Raw genomic sequence first — 19,947 nt, 5'->3', positions numbered from 1 at the left:
TAAAGACAGGCAGATCGTTAATGAATTCACTAATTGTCTAGTCGTAAAACCTTTCTAACAGCCTATAAACAAAATATCAAAACTCTCTTACTGAACATAATTGTTTGGGGAAATACTTCTTCCAGTGGTTTCCGTTGGCATGCGCAGTGCTGCAATAATCTTTATCTTTATTTGCATCTCGTTTGAATAAAATTACATTAAAACCCATTTAATCCAGCTCCCTGGTGCAGCCAGACACAGCAGAATAATCACATGAAGTCGTAATGATGTGTTTTGCAATGCAAAGCACCGCCTCTATCTGCTCTGTCAGACCCACGCTGGAGTCGAGGGGGTCCCCTACGCCTCAACTCTGCCTAGGCCTGAAATATCAGCCCTTAAATAACACGATGGAATTATTTTCCAAGGAAATCTATGTGAGGCAGATAGTGTGGCCAACTTGAGGCTTGATCCAGCATTGCTTAAAAAAAACACACAACCTAAATTGAGAAAATCCAGCCCATAGGCTTTAAAGGGACAATCTGTGATTGCTACATCCATGTTTCGACTCTTAAATGAATGATATATATATACCCATTGAGTCTTGAAGAATCGAACGTATAAATGCCTCGTGAGCTTAGTTCAACTGTCGTACCCCATCAGAACCAACAGTATAAGCTTGTTTTACTCCTTTATTTGTAAACAATGTAATTGTAAACAAATACTATAGAGCCTCAAAACATGATTCAAAATATAATTTTGACATCATGGATGGTCAGTCCTTGTATCTATAGCTCTGTCTATGCATTTGAGAGTGTTTACATTTCTCCTGCCCCATCCCTCTGCTGTTTACTAAAACAGGGGCCTAGTGAGCGCTTTGTTATTGTTCTAACTGCAGATTGCCCCTTTAAGGAAAGGATTAACATTTATCAGAAAGAGAGAAAGAAGTGGAGGCTGTTTAGAGTAGAATGAGCTTTTCATTACACAACAAATGTAGCAGCAGAATTATCTCCGATTCAGTTGCAACTGCCAGAAGTAGATGCTTCAGAAATACAATGAGATCAGATATTTTGGGAGGTATCTTTCTATGGCTGCTAAAGACAGAAAGACAGAAAGAAAGAAAGAAAGAAAGAAAGAAAGAAAGAAAGAAAGAAAGAAAGAAGAAAGAAAGAAAGAAAGAAAGAAAGAAAGAAAGAAAGAAAGAGAGAAAGAGAGAAAGTGAGAAAGAAAGAGAGAGAGAGAGAGAGAGAGACTGGTATGTGCACAACCTACACAGCATGCAGGCAGGCAGAGCTTCATCTGCATTATTTAACATCTCTCATTAACCTGAGTTCCAATATGGAAGGAATCAATAGCTACGCTGAGCTAAGAAACAAAGCTTCAGAGACTAGCTATGTGTGTGTGTGTGTGTGTGTGTGTGTGTGTGTGTGTGTGTGTGTGTGTGTGTGTGTGTGTGTGTGTGTGTGTGTGTGTGCGTGGGTGTGTTTGTGTGTGCGTACATGTGTGTGTGCACTGCTCATTCCTTTCATCTCTCTCTCCCTTCTCCCCGTCTGTGAAAGATATATGGGGTACAGGGCAAGATATAATTGCAGATGTGGACCGAACACATTTACTGAGAGAACAAACTCATCTAGCCTGGAGCGGGAGACTGCTATTGCACTGATTCTCCTCTGTCTGTGGTGTCACACGTTAAATAGCACACACTAATCATGCTGCTCTGTGTTTTGTATGGAAACACCCCCCACCCACAGACAGATATGTGATGAATGGGTTGCACTTAATCGGATATCAATATGCCTTGATTATGAATCATATACAACATAATGTTATGCTATACTGTAAGTAGTTGCATACATACACAACTAGAACAGCACTCACCTGAGTCAGTATCTCATTACAGACAGGCCCTTTGGACAGAGTCCAGGCCACACGGTGCACTGTAAGTCACCTTTCAACCTTCATTCACCTGGCTGCAACTCCTAAACCCAAACTCCATTGTACATTTTCAATGGGAAAGAGAGAAGGAAACAGACATAGTACTGCATGGGAAAACAGGGGGCAGAGAGAGAAATTGAGAGAAAGATAACCTGCAAGATTGAGAGAGAGAAACAAGAGAGAGACGAGACAGAGAGAGAGAGAGATAGAAAGAAAGAAATTAAGAAAGAAAGAAAATAAAGAAAGAAAAGAAAGAAAGAAAGAAAGAAAGAAAAGAAAGAAAGAAAGAAAGAAAGAAAGAAAGAAAGAAAGAAAGAAAGAAAGAAAGAAAGAAAGAAAGAAAGAAGAAAGAAGAAAGAAAGAAAGAAAGAAAGAAAGAAAGAAAGAAAGAAAGAAAGAAAGAAAGAAAGAAAGAAAGAAAGAAAGAAAGAAAGAAAGAAAGAAAGAAAGAAAGAAAGAAAGAAAGAAAGAAAGAAAGAGAAAGAAATGAGATCAAACAGTGTAAAGTGCCAGCTCAAATGAACTGGAGAGGAGAGACTCCTGGCTCTGAGATTTTCTCCAGGTCATCAAGCATCTCGTCAGGCAGGCGTGACCTGCTCCGCAGCGCGCACACACACTGTGCTATGCCTTCACACTGGGCCTACAGAGCATTTCACAGCTCTTCTTGGGGCCGTCGTCGGTAAAAAGGTAGGGTATAGGCTCCCCTCCGGTGCTTTAAGCCCAGTGCCATATGTGCTCACGGAGTGTGCCGCATTGGGGGTTTCCATAGGCAGCGTGGCATGAAGACCCGGTTGCATGGATATGCCAGAGTGATGCTTAGTACCTGACTGTGATGGCTGCTGGGGACGGGAGGCTGGCTAACTGGATGGCTGCCCCTCCATCTGGGCCCTCCTGCTCTCCATCTCCTCCACCTCCTCTCTCCTCCTCCCTTTAGTGTCTTCCTGCTCTGTATGCTACCACAGTGACCATGAAAAGAGCCCTGCATCACTGGGTTGTCAGGTCTATGGTCAGTTCAAGGGCCCTATGCTTGTTTACATATTTCCAAAGTACCTAATTTGCTAAAGACAACTAAAGGCCGAAATAAAATGTAGTCTAAGACAGCTTTGACTAACCCTGCCCAAAACTAATAACTAGCTGCCTATTGAAGTCTCTTCCTTTAGATAAGGTGGGAAAGGTGTTAAACACCGTGTGAAAAGTAAAGCTAACAAAGGCCAGGTTCTTTCCTTTCCCTTTGAAAGCAGATTGACATTAAGCTCAGGATTCAGTTTGAAAGTCAAACACACCGTCCTCTTCTGCTTTTTTTATTCTCCTTAAACTTCACCGCATTAAAAAAGTAGAGCCTTCTCTGACCTTGAGGCTAACTTCCAGGTTTTCTTTCGGTGTTCTTTTGACGTGTTTTCTCAGTCGGGACTGACAAAGAGCTAGCAGTCATAGGGAGGAAGGCAGGGGCTAGGAAAGAACGCACTCGCACGGCGAATGAAGGAACGAAGGGATCTGTCAAAGTTCATCACTTCAGATTAATGGAAGTGGGGGGGGGGGGCACTACTCTCTCTCTCCCCCCCTAAAAAAATCCAGTGGATGGAGGGATAAACTGAGGAAGAAGGGAGAAAGGAAAAGGGAGAAGGGGACTGTGTGACCGGAATGCTAGAGTAAATGTCTGAGCAGATGAGGGTCACTTTGTTCCAGAGCCAAAATTTGGCATCTGGGTTCTCAAGGACTCCTCCATGTTCAGGATTTCACTCCAACCAGTCTCCTAAATCATGTCGAATTGAATACTGTAATTCTGACAGGTTTTGCCCCATGTCTCAACATTGAGAAGAAATACATAGACAGGAAAAGAGGGAGAGATCGAGAGACAGAAAGAGAGAGCGAGGGGGGGGGCAGATAAAAATAGAGATAAGGTGAACGAAAGAGAGCGAGAGAAAGAGTAATACACGAGAGGACAGATGCCACCCTCTAAAGAGGCTTCACGCTTTTGCCTGACAACTCATTGTGAAGGAAGGCCTTCACAGGTACCTGCCATCTCTATCTGGTGTGGGAGGGCTGAGTATGAGACAATGGATGTATGAATGTTTATGTTTATATGTTTATCCTTTATTCTACTGGCCAATAAATAAGCCTGTATCATAATCCATATTTAACCAACTTGCAGTTAGTGATATGCATAATTTCATCATTACCCCCGATCCATTATTCTTAACTATTTGTATGAATTGGAGTTATGTGATTTAATTATTTCATGTTATTATTTGGTTCCCTCTCTCTCCTCCCTCTATCCCTGAACACAGGTGATGAACTGCACCTGTAACAGATGAGAAATGTATATATTTGGGTGCTATGGGGTGGGACTTCAAGTCTCCTGGGTTCCAGGCCGGGGGGAACATGAGTATTGCCACCCATACGATGTTTTTGTTAGTTTCAGCCTGAGGGCCATGTGTTTGTAATAAATATCCCTCAACTTTCGCATCAGAGAATGTGGTCCTGCGATTCCTTTTATACATATGGTCCAGGCAACGGCCTGTCTGTGACACTCATCCAGAGAATTCCACTGCTCTATCGATCGCTCCATACGTTGAGTCTGAAAATGCCATCCTGGAAGTCGTTTGTGCTGACGTCAAAATGGGGGCATTTTACAAAACAAATTCATCCGCGATTTGGATCGTCTCAAACCAATCAGAGTATCAAAGCCAATGACGTGATTCTATACATAGACCAAAGTAATTACTACCCAGGGTGTAATTTCTTAATATGACCACTAGAGAGCACACCTCTCATGCCCTCTCTTGGTCCTCATGGTGGTATCAAGAAGCAGTGCATGTTTTCTCCCCTGTACACAAGCCCAGTCAGTGTGATGATTGAGCTCTCTATACTTTGAAAAAAAAAACATATTAGAAATCCATAGTCCATAGCACAACAATCATCTTACCAATTTCAGGTAAATGACAGCATTTCAGTATCTATACTACAGGTCTTCTGAAAGGTGTGAACTGATTTGATTGCCCTCTAAACATGGTTGACCATGGAGACTGAGTCTAATGCTGTGCTCTCTTACTTCTGTGGGGCCACAGCCCTCCAGGTAGGGTGGTCCCTCCACTGACAGATATACTGCTAATGCTTATTTGCAAGAGAGCACTCGGACCTGGAAAAGAACAGAGAGGCGATTGAGAGGAATTATTCTGTACGTATTCACCTTATTGACTGTGTGCTATTATATACTGAACAAAAATATAAACGCAACATGCAACAACATCAAAGATTTTACTGAGTTACAGTTCATATAAGGAAATCAGTCAATTCAAATAAATTCATTGGGGTGGCAGGGTAGCCTAGTGGTTAGAGCTTTGGACTAGTAACTGAAAGGTTGCAAGTTCAAATCCCTGAGCTGACAAGATACAAATCTGTTGTTCCTAGGCTGTCATTGAATTAAGAATTTGTTCTTAAGTGACTTGCCTAGTTAAATAAAGGTAAAATAAATAAAAAATGGCCCTAATCTATGGATTTCACATGACTGGGAACATAGATATGCATCTTTTGGTCACAGATACCGTAATAAAGGTAGGTGTGTGGATCAGAAAACCAGTCAGTATCAAACATGCTCAATAGGTGATATGTCTGGTAAGTATGTATGCCCAGGAAGAATTGGGAGATTTTCAGCTTCCAGGAATTGTGTACAGATCCTTGTGACATGGGGCTGTGCATTTTTATGCTGAAACATGAGGTGATGGCGGTGGATGAATGGCACGACAATGGGCTTCAGGATCTCGTAGCGGTATCTCTGTGCAATCAAATTGCCATCGATAAAATGCAATTGTGTTCATTATCCGTAGCTTATGCCTGCAAATACTATAACCCCACCGCCACCATGGTGCACTCTGTTCACAACGCTGACATCAGCAAACTGCTCGCCCACACAACGCCATACATGTTGTCTGCGGTTGTGAGGCCGGTTGGACGTACTGCCAAAATCTCTAAAACGAAGTTGGAGGCGGTTTATGGTCAAGAAATTACATTAAATTATCTGGCAACAGCTCTGGTGGACATTCCTGCAGTCAGCATGCCAATTGCACACTCCCTCAAAACATGAGACATCTGTGGCATTGTGTTGTGTGATAAAACTGCACATTTTAGAGTGGCCTTTTATTGTCCCCAGCAAAATGTGCACCTGTGTAATGATCATGCTGTTTAATCAGCTTCTCGATATGCCACACCGGTCAGGTGAATGGATTATCTTGGCAAAAGAGAAATGCTCACTAACAGCGATGTAAACAAATGTGTGCTCAAAATTTGAGAGAAACAAGCTTTTTGTGCGTATGGAACATTTCTGGGACCTTTTATTACAACTCATGAAACATGGGACCAACACTTTACATGTTGCGTTTATATTTTGGTTCAGTGTAGTTAAATACAGGTTGGCGCTGTTGCTGGTGTGCTCATAAGTAATCTTGTGTGAAATCATATAGGCAACTCTTGACTGGCCATGATTTTAACTGCAGCAAAGAGGTATAGCCTATGTAAGTATAATAGATTAACCGCAACTGCAATATTAAATACAAAAGTTCAGCAAGGAAAAGCCTAGAAATAATATGCTTTACCCACTAAGCACAGGACGACTCTGACATCTCTTGGATGTCTTTTTTAGTTTTTTTGGTCCTGTCCGGACGTCTTTTAAACCTAACCCTAATCTTAACCACACTGCTAACCCTAATGCCTAACCCAACCTTAAATTATGACCAAAAACCAAATGTATGTATTCATACATTTTTACGATTCAGCTGGACCATCTAGCAGAAATCGCTGTTTTCAACTCTCTAGAGACAGCAGGAGCGGTAGAGATACTCTCAAAGATCGGCTATGAAAAAGCCAACTGACACTTACTCTTGTGTTACTGACTTGTTGCACCCTCGACAACTACTATGATTATTATTATTTGACAATGCTGGTCATTTATGAACATTTGAACATCTAGGCCATGTGCTGTTATAATCTCCACCCGGCACAGCCAGAAGAGGACTGGCCACCCCTCATAGCCTGGTTCCTCTCTAGGTTTCTTCCTAGGTTTTGGCCTTTCTAGGGAGTTTTTCCTAGCCACCGTGCTTCTACAACTGTATTGCTTGCTGTTTGGGGTTTTAGGCTGGGTTTCTGTACAGCACTTTGAGATATCAGCTGATGTAAGAAGGGCTATATAAATAAATTTGATTTGATTTGATTTGAGTTCTGTCTCCGGAGCAAGATCCATGACAATAAACTTTCATCCGCTCTTTGTTTTTCTTTGTTTTGGTGCGGCCAAAACCGGCATTGATTTGAATAACTTCCACGTACGTTCATTTTTGGTCAAGTCCGTACCAAATCTGAACCAATCATAGACGTCTATGTTTGGTTCAGATTTGGTCCGGTCCAGACCGGCGTATATTTGGCCCAAGCATAGATGTCTATAATTAGTTCAGATTTGGTTCGGACCGCATTGATTTGGCCCAAACATAGATATCTATGTTTCACAAGTTTGGACAGCACAGTACAGTAGAACACAGTAGAGTACAGTACATTACAGTACAGTGAACAAAAGTAAAGTATAGCACAGTACAGTAAAATACAGCACAATATAGTAGAGCACAACAGAGTACAGTAGAGTAAAGTAAAGAAAAGTAAAGTATAGTTCAGTACAGTAGAGTATAGTACAGTATAATGTACTGTATTTTACCCTCCTTTACTTTAATGTACTCTACAGATTTTTTTTATTTTTTTTTACCCCTTTGCCTCCCCAAATTTGTGGTGTCCAATTGGTAGTTACAGTCTTGTCTCATCGCTGCAACTCCCATACGGACTCGGGAGCGGCGAAGGTCGAGAACCGTGCGTCCTCCAAATAACAACCCAACCAAGCCGCACTGCTTCTTGACACAATGCCCACTTAACCCGGAAGCCAGTCGCACCAATGTGTCGAAGGAAACACCGCACACCTGGCGACAGTGTCAGCGTGCACTGCGCATGGCCCTTCCACAGGAGTCGCTAGTGCGCGATGGGACAAGGACATCACTGCCGGCCAAACCCTCCCCTAACCCGGACGGCTCTGGGCCAATTGTGCGCCATTTAGCTACTAAGATAGCTAAAAAACAACATATCAGTCATAACAACATAAAAACATTTCTGTAACCACTACTGAGAAAGTTATTGTAGTTGAAGTGGTCTGTTGGTTTATTCTGTATGTATGTCAGAGTTTGACTATCATCGCTGCCATTTTAAAACTTTTGAAAAAGCTAACATAAGTGCATGTGACATATGGGTGCAATAAGAAATACTCAATGTTGCAATCTTCAGTTGGCTCCTCTTTATGATATTACATGGGTTAAAAAAATATTATTGTGATATAATGCTTACTTCATTGAGAATATATGCGCCATAGAATCAATGACCAGAACATTTTTATTTTCATTTTGCTTACTGGGTAGTCATTGAATACTGATGTCTATATTATTGCTAAACATATTCTACAATAAGTAGAATCCTTGGCCTCAGTAAAGTGATTAATTTTTATGAAGAGGAATTAAAAGAAACATTCTGAATATTCTTAACTCCATTAATGCAAAAACCTGAATAATTCAAGAGCAGTTATGACTGAGGGAGTAAAGATAACTGGCAGATACTGTAAATGAGAAAATATAATTCGTTTCACTTTCCCCTCAGCTCTATGGTGACACCATACTCTGCAAGTAGAGCTCTGCTCGAGCCCACTGAGGCGCATGCCGTGTGTAATTAACATCTACATTGTGCCTCGTTTCTCTGTCATGTCTAAACCCACCTTGGTGTGAAAACAGTTTAACTGCCCTTCCCAGCTCACCTGTGTCAAAAGTAATGTATTACACTATGTTTAATTTACAGATCATTTTAGTGTTTACATGGTGTGTCACTAACTGGATAAAGGGGTGTCGTTATTCCTTCATTATGAAAATGATGTAATATTCCATATTTGTTTTGGAAAGTTTGGACATACAAATCACTCATATTTTTTGTTGTTGAAATTAGTACATAATCAATTTGATATAGGGAAGACTAAAATCAACTAAATTGGGAAATACCTTAATTTATCCAATGAGTAGTGTTTACTGTCAAGTGCGCGTGCTCTGTGGACAGTAGGGGTTAACCTGGATTAAATGTCAAATTGATGACGTTGAAGATGTATGGAGATTCGAAAAGTTGGGAAGCCCAATAAAATGTGGTGTGGTCTGCTGTCTGAAGGTAGGTAGGGCAAGTAGGGTACGGGGCTGTGGTGTGAGCAAAGATATCCTACGACAGTAGCTGTCTCACCAGCCAGGAGCCCAACAGTGTCAGTGCGACTCGCCTCTGTTCTCGGAAACAACTCTGTCAAACGTCAGAGAACAGCGGAGAGCTTCACGTTTCAAAAGTCTGGCTGTTTCAAAAGTCTCGTCTCCCTGCTCAGAGGAATTTAGGCTATGTGTGCCGTCACAGCCAAACGAAACGGTGCGCTTCGACAACGTTAACAACTTGTAAAGTGGGAAATACAGCACTGCAACACACTGCAACAGCGTGGAAGCCATTTCTCATAGATGTCCACTCAATTGGAAAGAGGCCTACAGCTAGAGAAGACCAGATTTAATGCGCTGAAACTCGAATTGGGTGAGGAGATTGATGTTGAGAGTCTTGACGGATGCCTGCCCGAGGGGCGGCACGGCGACGCGGAGAATGGAGCGAAGGTGGCCGCGGAGCAGACAGCGACACAGCGCAAAATGACCCGCAGCCCCAAATGCGCCCGCTGTCGGAACCACGGCGTCGTGTCTTGTCTCAAAGGCCACAAGCGCTTCTGTCGCTGGCGTGACTGCCAGTGCACAAACTGTATGCTCGTGGTGGAGCGGCAGCGGGTGATGGCTGCGCAAGTCGCCTTGCGGAGACAACAGGCGACAGAGGTGAGCCATGCGGCAGGGACATCCGTATTTTACTGGTGGGATAGAATTTAAGAAATATCATTATTATATAATCTAGGCCAAAATGCTGTACCCCTGTGAGTAGGACCAGCGAAATGAATAACTCTGAAATAACACATATGAATAAGCAAATTAATATGCATTGCTCTTTTCCTTTAGTGATAATGAAAACAAAAAAATATATTGTTCACTTTTACATAAAAACCATAGGCTGTTTTTGCTTTACATTTCTGGATAGTTGATGTTATTAACATGTTATTTAAATTCAGTTATTCCACTCATAAAACTAATTTGTTTACACAGCATTTTGTCATATGAATTATAGGCTTTACACCAGGGAAACTATCATCTTATTATTCTGTAACAAACTAGCCTATAATATATCACATGGCTATGGCTATGACCGTACGCCTACCATGTACAGTACCTGCCTGTATTTACTGCTCTAGTGTTTTTAAGATATATTGCCTTAAGCCTTAAGTAATTTCGCCATGGGGTTAATGCATACAGTGCTTTCAGAAAGTATTCAAACCCTTTGACTTATTCCATATTTTGTTGTGTTACAAAGTGGGACTATAAAATGGGTTTAACAGTCATTTTTTTTCAACGATCTACACCAAAATACTTTGTAATGTCAAAGTGGATTGAATCTTTTTTCTCATCTATCTACAAACAATACCCCACAATGACAAAGTAAAATACTGTTTTTAGATTTAAAAATATATATATTGCAAATGAAAGAAATATTAAATTTACATAATTTTTCACAGCCCTGGGTCCATACTTTGTAGAAGCACCTTTGGCGGTGATTAAAGCTTTGAGTCGTCTTGGGTATGTCTGTATCAGCTTTGCAGATGGATTTGGGGATTTTCTCCCATTGTTCCTTGCAGATTTTCCTCAAGATCTGTTAAATTAGATGAGGAGCGTCAGTGACCAGCAATCTTCAAGTCTTCTCACAGATTTTCAATGGCCCAGCCAAAGCCCTGACTTGAATATTATGTAAATATATTTTAATGTATGTTACTTGTACCCCGTTCCTTTGCAGGGTAAGAAAGTGGTCAGGGGAGCAGCCGCACCATTCCGTCGCACCGCTTATCAGCGCTACACCAGAGCACCTAGCATCTTAGCAAAGAGTGTCCTAGAGGGTAGGTATCAGTGATAGACCAGATCACCTACTGAAGCACCCTAGCTAACAGTAGTCTATCCTATACAGTGCCTTCAGAAAGTATTCACACCGCTTGAATTACAAAGTGGGTCTAAAATGGATTTAATCGGGTTTTTTTCTCAACAATCTATACAAAATACTCTGTAACGTCAAAGTGGAACAAAATGTATAAACATTTGTAAAAAATATTAAAAAATAAAACACTAATATATCTTGATGAGGTAAGTATTCAACCTCAAATCAAATCAAATGTTATTTGTCACAATGCACCAATAACAATAGGTATAGACCTTACCGTGAAATGCTTACTTACAATCCCTTAACCAACAAAGCAGTTCAAGAAGTAGAGTTAAGAAAAATGTTACTAAATAAACGAAAGTTAAAAAAATTAAATAAAAAAGTAACAAGAAAGTTACTTAACAATAACGAGGCTATATACAGCGGGTACCGGTACCGAGTAAATGTGTGGGGGTACAGGTTAGTCGAGGTAATTTGTAAAGTGACTATGCATAGATAATAAAAAGCTAGTAGCAGCGGTGTAAAAACAAAGGGGGCGGGGTCAATGTAAATAGTCCAGGTGGCCATTTGATTAATTGTTCAGCAGTCTTATGGCTTGGGGGTAGAAGCTATTAAGGAGCCTTTTATTCCTAGACTTGGCGCTACAGTATTGCTTACAGTGCGGTAGCAGAGAGAACAGTCTATGACTTGGGTGACTGGAGTCTTTGACAATTTTTTGGGCCTTCCTCTGACACCGCCTAGTACGTAGGTCCTGCATGTCAGGAAGCTTGGCCCCAGGGATGTACTGGGTCGTACGCACTACCCTCTGTAGCACCTTAGGGTCAGATGCCGAGCAGTTGCCATACCAGGCGGTGATGCAACCGGTCAGGATGCTCTCGATGATGCAACTGTATAACTTTTTGAGGATCTGGGGACCAATGCCAAATCTTTTCAGTCTCCTGAGGGGCAAAAGGTGTTGTTGTGCCCTCTACTGTCTTGGTGTGTTTGGACCATGATAGTTCATTGGTGATGTGGACACCAAGGAACTTCAAACTCTCTTCAAACTGAGGGCGGCCCGTCAGGAAGTCCAGGATCCAGTTGCAGAGGGAGGTGTTTAGTCACAGGGTCCTTAGTTTAGTGATGAGCTTTGTGGGTACTATGGTGAACAGCATGCTCACATAGGTGTTCCTTTTGTCCAGGTGGGAAAGGGCAGTGTGGAGTGCGATTGAGATTGCGTCATCTGTGGATCTGTTTGGGCGGTATGCGAATTGGAGTGGGTCTAAGGTTTCCGGCATGATGGTGTTGATGTGAGCCATGACCAGCCTTTCAAAGCACTTCATGGCTACCGATGTGAGTGCTATGGGGCGGTAATCATTTAGGAAGATTACCTCCACTTTCTTGGGCACAAGGACTATGGTGGTCTGTTTGAAACATGTAGGTATTACAGACTCGGTCAGGGAGAGGTTGAAAATGTAATTGAAGACACTTGCCAGTTGGTCCGCGCATGCTTTGAGTGCACGTCCTGGTAATCCATCTGGCCCACATCGGATATGGAGAGCGTGATCACACAGTTGTCCGGAACAGGTGGTGCTCTCATGCATGTTTCAGTGTTGCTTGCCTCGAAGCGAGCATAACAGGCATTCAGCTCATCTGGTAGGCTCGCGTCACTGGGTAGCTCGTGGCTGGGTTTCCCTTTATAGTCCATAATAGTTTTCAAGCCCTGCCACATCCAACGAGCGTCAGATCCAGTTTAGTAGGATTCAATCTTAGTCCTGTATTGACGCTTTGCCTGTTTGATGGTTCGTCTGAGGGCATAGCGTAATTTCTTATAAGCGTCCGGATTAGTGTCCCACTCCTTGGAAGCGGCAGCTCTAGCCTTTAGCTCGGTGGGGATGTTGCCTATAATCCATGACTTCTGGTTGGGATATGTACGTACAGTCACTGTGGGGGCTACGTCGTCTATGCACTTATTGATGAAGCCGGTGACTGAGGTGGTATACTCCTCAATGGCATTGGATGAATCCCGGAACATATTCCAGCCTGTGCTAGCAAAACAGTCCTGCAGCGTAGCATCCGCGTCATCTGACCACTTCCGTATTGAGCGAGTCACTGGTGCTTCCTGCTTTAGTTTTTGCTTGTAAGCAGGAATCAGGAGGACAGAATTATGGTCAGATTTGTCAAATGGAGGGCGAGGGAGAGCTTTGTATGAGTCTCTGTGTGTGGTGTAAAGGTGGTCTAGAGTTTTTTTTCTCCTCTGGTTGCACGTGACATGCTGGTAGAAATGAGGTAAAATGGATTTAAGTTTGCCTGCATTAAAGTCCCCGGCCAGTTGGAGCGACACTTTTGGATGAGCATTTTCTTGTTTGCTTATGGCCTTATACAGCTCTTTGAGTGCATTCTTAGTGCCAGCATTGGTTTGTGGTGGTAAATAGATGGCTACGAATAATATAGATGAGAACTCTCTTGGTAGATAGTGGGGTCTACAGCTTATCATGAGGTATTCTACCTCAGGCGAGCAATACCTCGAGACTTCTTTAATATTAGACATCGCACACCAGTAGTTATTGACAAATAGACACACACCCCGCCCCTCGTCTTATGAGACATAGCTGCTCTGTCCTGCCAATGCACGGAGAAGCCAGCCAGCTTTATATTATCCGTGTCGGCGTTTAGCCACGTCTTGGTGAAACATAAGATATTGCAGTTGTTTATGTACCGTTGGTAGGATAGTGTTAATCGTAGATCGTCTAGTGTGTTTACCAATTGCATGTTGGCCAATAATACAGAGGGTAGTGGTGGTTTACCTACTCGTCGGCAAATTCTTACAAGGCACCCGCCCTCATCCCCCTTTTTCTCTGTCTTTTCTTCATGCAGATGACAGGGATTTCGGCCTTGTCTCGACAAAGCAGTATATCCTTCGCGACAGACTTATGAGTTACAAACAATGCGACAAAACAAACAAAATAGCACAGTTGGGTCAATACATGTTAAAATCCCCTTTGGCATTGATTACAGCTGTGAGTCTTTCTAGGTAAGTCTAAGTCCTTTCCACACCGGGATTTTGTGTGAAATCCCTGAGCGGGTTCCTTCCTCTCTGGCAACTGAGTTTGGAAGGATGCCTGTATTTTTTTGTAGTGACTGGGTGTATTGATACTCCATCTAAAGTGTAATTAATAACGTCATGCTCAAAAGGAAAATTCAATGTGTTTTATTTGTATTTTTTTAACCAAGAAGGTACCCTTCTTTGCGAGGCATTGGAAAACCTCCCTGGTCTTTGTGGTTGAATCTGTGTTTTAAATTCACTGTTCGACTGAGAGGCCTTACAGATAATTGTATGTGTGGGGTACAGAGATGAGGTAGTCATTCAAAAATCATGTAACCTTTTACTGCAGTGGGCTAAATCAGGTTCACAGAGTGTTTCTTGGTAGTCTTAAACAAATCTGTTTTGAAACAAAAGTATACACCTCACACACATGGTTATGGGCTTAAACAAAAGAAGACACCTGTACCAACATTATGTGTTGAGTTTGCATCCCAATATTACACTGTATACCACAGCATTGTTGATTACTCGTTTCTGATTGGCGAGAAAGGCATTCTAGAATGGACATTAAAACCCGATAACGGGACAGTTGGAAAAGATATCAGGACAACTTGCAATCAGACACAATAATATAAGCCTACACATGCAGACCGTACTTGCTGCAAAGTTACAGAAAGCTAAACCAACAACTACACAAATGGACATTGGATACATTGTAAACGCAGGTCCAATGAGGAATGAACTTAGCTAGCTAGCAAAGATTTGTTTTTGCAGAGACATATTTTTTTGGTGAGCATCTGATGACCTAACGTGGTGAGTGATGAACATGAATTTCTCCTGTTCCCTCCACCGCTAAAGCTGTCAAATCCTCCCACGTTTCTAGTTTTACCAGCTGTTTTCAGCAACTGATTTTTGAATTTGGTTTTCATATTGGCAGGTTTGCTAGCAACAAACTATTTAGCTATTTTCTTGCCTAGTGTTTGATATGCAATGCAATCTCCTCGTAATTAACAGTCAGTATTGACAAGTGTCCTGACAAGAAGGCAAACTTTTCTAGCTATGCCAAGCAAAATCAGGCATTATCAGCTCATTGTTATGGATGTATCCAAATTAATCTGAATATAAAACAGCTAATTTTCTGTTATTCTGGCGGCAGAGGTCGTGAATGTGTTAGCCGTAGCTAGCTGGTTAGCTAGCAAGCAGGGGATAAGAATGTTGCCAGCGAGCATGGCAACGGAACATAAAGAACGAACGACTGGGTCGCGTCCATAAATATCGAACTAATCGAACGTATGACTGGGTCGTTTTCTCTAGCAACCAAAAGATGAGAAAGTATGAATTCGCTTTTTTTTAATGAAAATATCAATAAACAAAATGTCATTTCTACAGGTAAATATGTGCTTATCGTTGTTTTCTTTGTCAACTGTGGTATAAGTGGGATAAAAGCCTCCGTTCTGTACATTACCTTGAAAAAAGAAACTCGACTCCGTCTCGCTCCGATGTATTGTCCATTATTTCCAAGGTAATGTACAGAACGGAGGCGTTTATCCCTTAGTTATATACAATACATCACTAAGGACTGAAATATAACAACACCATCTGACATAGAAACACCAGATTTAATATATATATATATATGAAATTAGGAAAATACAGAGTGAGGCCATGCAATTTATTATGTGTCTTGTTAAGCACATTTTTACTCCTGAACTTTAGGCTTGCAATAACTAAGGGGTTGAATACTTATTGGCTCCAGACATTTCAGCTTTAAAAAATGTATTAATTTGTAGACATTTCGAAAAACATAATTCCACTTTGGCGTTATGGGGTATTGTGTGTAGGCCAGTGACAACAAAAAAAAGTCAATTTAATCCATTTTAAATTCAGGTTGTAGCACAAGAAAAAGTGAAAAAAGTGAAGGGGTGTAAATACTTTATGAAGGCACTGTAGATTAGAGGATGTGGCTTCATTAGCATCTAGCTCATTACCCCATCTCCTGTCTCAGACCAGACAGTGGGCTACACCACACGGGATAAGTCAGTAATTACACTGCCTGTTTCGTCTAAAGGGACTAGATCTGTTTGTATTTTATTTATGGTAATTACAATTAAGCAAATGGAGGTTATGGAATTACAAGCTGTGTTTACCAGCGAGCGGTTGGGAGACAAAATTATGAGGTCATGTTACCTCTACTTTCCCCTGAGTAAGCACATGAACATGTACACACACTACAGTAATGTCATCACAGCTATGTTTAGAGCATCTACTTTGGCTTTATGAATTTCAACTTCATTTACCTAAATAAAGTTGGTAAATGAATGTGTTCATTGTTTAACTTACTATTTTGTAGATTTAAGTTATTATAGATAAACAGAATGTGTTCTCAGGTATTCATTATACAGCTAAATGACATCAGTGTTGTACATTTCCCAATAGGGTACAAACTCCCTGTGGCGGAGGACGGACCCTGGCCCAAGCGACGTCATTTCCCCTCTGTCAGTGCCAGGATGAGGAAGAGGAGGGCGTTTGCTGATAAGGAGCTGGAGAGTGTGATGCTGGAGAGAGAGCTGAGACAGAGAGAGCTGGAGGACATATCAGGTCTCACCCTGCTTCTCCCCCCGGCCCTGGCAGTGATGCCCGCCTCCCCCCACCACTGCTGCCCACTCAAGGACCCTGGGGAATCCACCTACGTGCCTGTGTACAAATACAAACCGGGCCCCGTGCTGTATGAGTGTGACTTCCACTGCTACCAGGAAGAGCTCAAGGCCAGATCAGCAGAAAGTGGTTATAATTATGGTCAGTTCATGTCAAAATGTAACTCTAACTCTAGGGTTATGGAACACATGGAGCAAGCCAGGGAGAGAGCACTGGAGAGCTGGGAGTGCTCCGGGCAGAGGGAGAGCTGTCGAGAGCCGTTACTCGTGCCCTTACTACGACTCCAACAGCGGGGGAGTAGTTATTCTGAAGGCTCAGCTGATCTGGACAAGGATAAGACCGTGCCAAAATGGGTCAAAGACGATCCAACCGTTCCAACGGCCATCATGCCAAAAATAGCCATCACACACTCTGACTCTCCCTCTGAACCAAAGCATATGTTACAGGGAGAGGTAGAACCCTACAAACCCAGCAGGTTCCCAGAGCCTCAGTTCCTCACACCCAAGGACTGCTCAGCAGGTGGGATTAGGCATCATGACAGGCCTCAGATCAACTCAATGAAACCCACAGTGGTGAGGCGGCCATTACCGTTCTCAGTGGAGTCATTGCTGAGGGCCTGAGGAACTCATGTCCATAAGTGCATTTTCTATAACAACACTGGTTACTGTGAAATGCATAACTAGTGAAATACTGTATTTAAGAAAATAAGTATACCCAAATCTATTTCAGTATTTAGGTAAAAAAATGTGCTCAGCATTTTTCAAAGGATCGTAAGATAGTCCTTTTAGAGCACAAGATACATGTATACAGTGGGATCCAAAATAATTGACACCCTTTATAAAGATGAGCAATAATGACTGTTGTATGAAGTAAATAATAAAAATTCTGAGCTATAATGTACAGTGCCTTCAGAAAGTGTTCATACCCCTGGACTTTTTCACATTTTGTTGTGTTACAGCCTGAATTCAAAATGGATTTAATTGTTGTTTTTTTCTCACCCAGCACCCCATAATAACAAACAGATTTGTTTAGTTTGACCAAATACAGAAATATCTAATTTACATAAGTATTCACATGCTATGACACTCCAAATTGAGCTCAGGTGCATCCAATTTCCTTTGATCATCCTTGAGATGTTACTACAACTTCATTGGAGTCCACCTGTGGCCAATTCAATTGTTTGGACATGATTTAGAAAGAAACACTTCTGTCTAAGGTCCCACAGTTGACAGTCTATGTCAGAGCAGAAACTATACTATGAAGTCCAAGGAACTGTCCATAGATCTCCTAAATAGAATTGTGATGAGACATATACAGTACCTGGGAAGAGTGTAAAACAATTTCTAGAGTGTTGAAAGTTTCCAAGAGCACAGTGATGACCAACAACCCATTGACCACTCTGACAGAACTACATAGTTCCTTGGCTGACATGGAAGAACCTGCCAGAAGGACAACAGTCTCTACAGCACTTAACTAATCTGGGCTTTATGGGAGAGTGGCCAGACGGAAGCCACTCCTGATTTAAAACAAATATGACAGCACGCCTGGAGTTTGCAAAAAGGCACGTGAAAGACATAGGCAAAAGATTCTGTGGTCTGATGAGACTATTTGGCCTGAAAATGTAACTATTTGGCCTGAATGCAAAGTGCTATTGTCTGGAGAAAACCAGGCACAGCTCATCATCCGTTTAACACCATCCCTACTGTGAAGCATGGCGGTGGCAGCATCATGCTATGGGGATGCTTTTCAGCGGCAGGGACCGGGAAACTGGTAAGGATAGAGGGAACAATAAATGGGGCCAAATACAAATCCTTGACGACAACCTGCTTCAGAGTGCAAACAACCTTAGACTGGGGCGAAGATTTACTTTCAAACCGGACAATGATCCCAAGCATACAGCCAAAGCAACGCTGGAATGGCTTCAGAACAAGAATGTGAAAGTCCTTGAGTGGCCCAGCCAAAGCCCAGACTTGAATCCCATTGAGAATCTTGAAGATAGCCGTTTACCACCCTCCCCATTTAATTTAACAAAGCTTGACAAAATCTGGAAGGAAGAATGGGAGTAAATCTCCAAATCCAGAGGTGCAAAGCTGATACAGACATACCCAAGACGACTCAAAGCTGTAATCGCCGTCAAAGGTGCTTCTACAAAGTATTGATTCAGGGGTGTGAATACTTATGTAAATGAGATATTTCTGTATTTCATTTTTGTTTTCACACGTAAAAGTTCTTAGGAAAATGTAAAATAGGTAGCTCAGTGATTGAACTGTTGCCCAAAGCGTTTATGTTTCGAATCCCAGTATCTACACTGCCTGCTCCTGTCCTCCCTCTCAGTGCTAACACTGTCAAAATAAACTCTGTGGTGTTCAAAAATCCCTTTAATTCTAAAGAAAACTAACAAAGAAAGGAGTACATGGGGAGGCAGGTGGCCTGCAGCTCTCAGAGAGAGATAGATAGAGAGAGAACGTTAGAAACCAAAGAGAAACACCTCCAAACCTGTTCAACACTTTTCTAGTGCTCTATATAAATGTTATAACATATATTAATACCAAAAAATTGCATCATTCCATGCCTTTTTTCAAAAATATAAATAGTCACACACACACACACACACACACACACACACACACACACACACACACTCCCTTTCTTTAGTCAGACAGAGACAGGATGGGGAGGGGCTGGTGCCAGCAATACCAACCCAGCAAACCAACATTTTCCAGTTGGGCTGATGATTATACTATCCAGTTGTCTATATGATAATAGATTGTATAAAACATTCGCCTGAGGTAGCAAGAACCTTCCCAGAACGTTGCTCTCACATTTTGTTGTGGCAGTATGTTCTAAAAACATTACTGGTACATTGTGTTATTACATTACCTGGAAGCCCAATGAGAACATTTGGACAATGTTCTGTGGTGGTTGATACAGATGTTGTGCACAACATTCCAAGGATATTTCGTTTAAACATTTTCTGAAAGAAATGTTGGGATTTTATCATCCTATTGTTAGACAAAACCCTAACTAGAACTAGAATGGGAATCTTAACTAATGTTCTGTGAATGTTCCAGGTTTTCTGGGTAGGCAACATACATTGTTCTTTATGGTACGCGAAGCTTGACGCTACTTGGGTTTGTTTGAACCCGCAGCTGATCTGCATCCTTCACTATGTTTTCTTTCTTCTCTCTTTTTTGTCCTCCATTGTAATATGGGCGATATGAAAGCCAGATAGTTTTGACAAC

At 41.9% G+C, this 19,947-nt stretch overlaps 1 protein-coding gene across 1 annotated transcript; it reads left to right on the top strand.

Annotated features, from left to right (window-relative positions):
- Nucleotides 1–9,365: 9,365 nt before the first annotated feature.
- Nucleotides 9,366–17,629, top strand: dmrt2b (doublesex and mab-3 related transcription factor 2b). Its single transcript, NM_001139597.1, is given in 3 exon segments — nt 9,366–9,827; nt 10,891–10,990; nt 16,487–17,629. Coding segments are annotated over 3 exon segments (1,296 nt in total). The 5' UTR covers nt 9,366–9,470; the 3' UTR covers nt 17,326–17,629.
- The last annotated feature ends 2,318 nt before the right edge of the window (nt 17,630–19,947 follow it).

This window comes from Salmo salar, chromosome 23, assembly GCF_965601325.2.
Source record: "Salmo salar chromosome 23, fSalSal1, whole genome shotgun sequence".
NCBI classification, from domain to species: Eukaryota; Metazoa; Chordata; class Actinopteri; order Salmoniformes; family Salmonidae; genus Salmo; species Salmo salar.
This window is presented reverse-complemented; position numbering and strand designations above follow the sequence as displayed.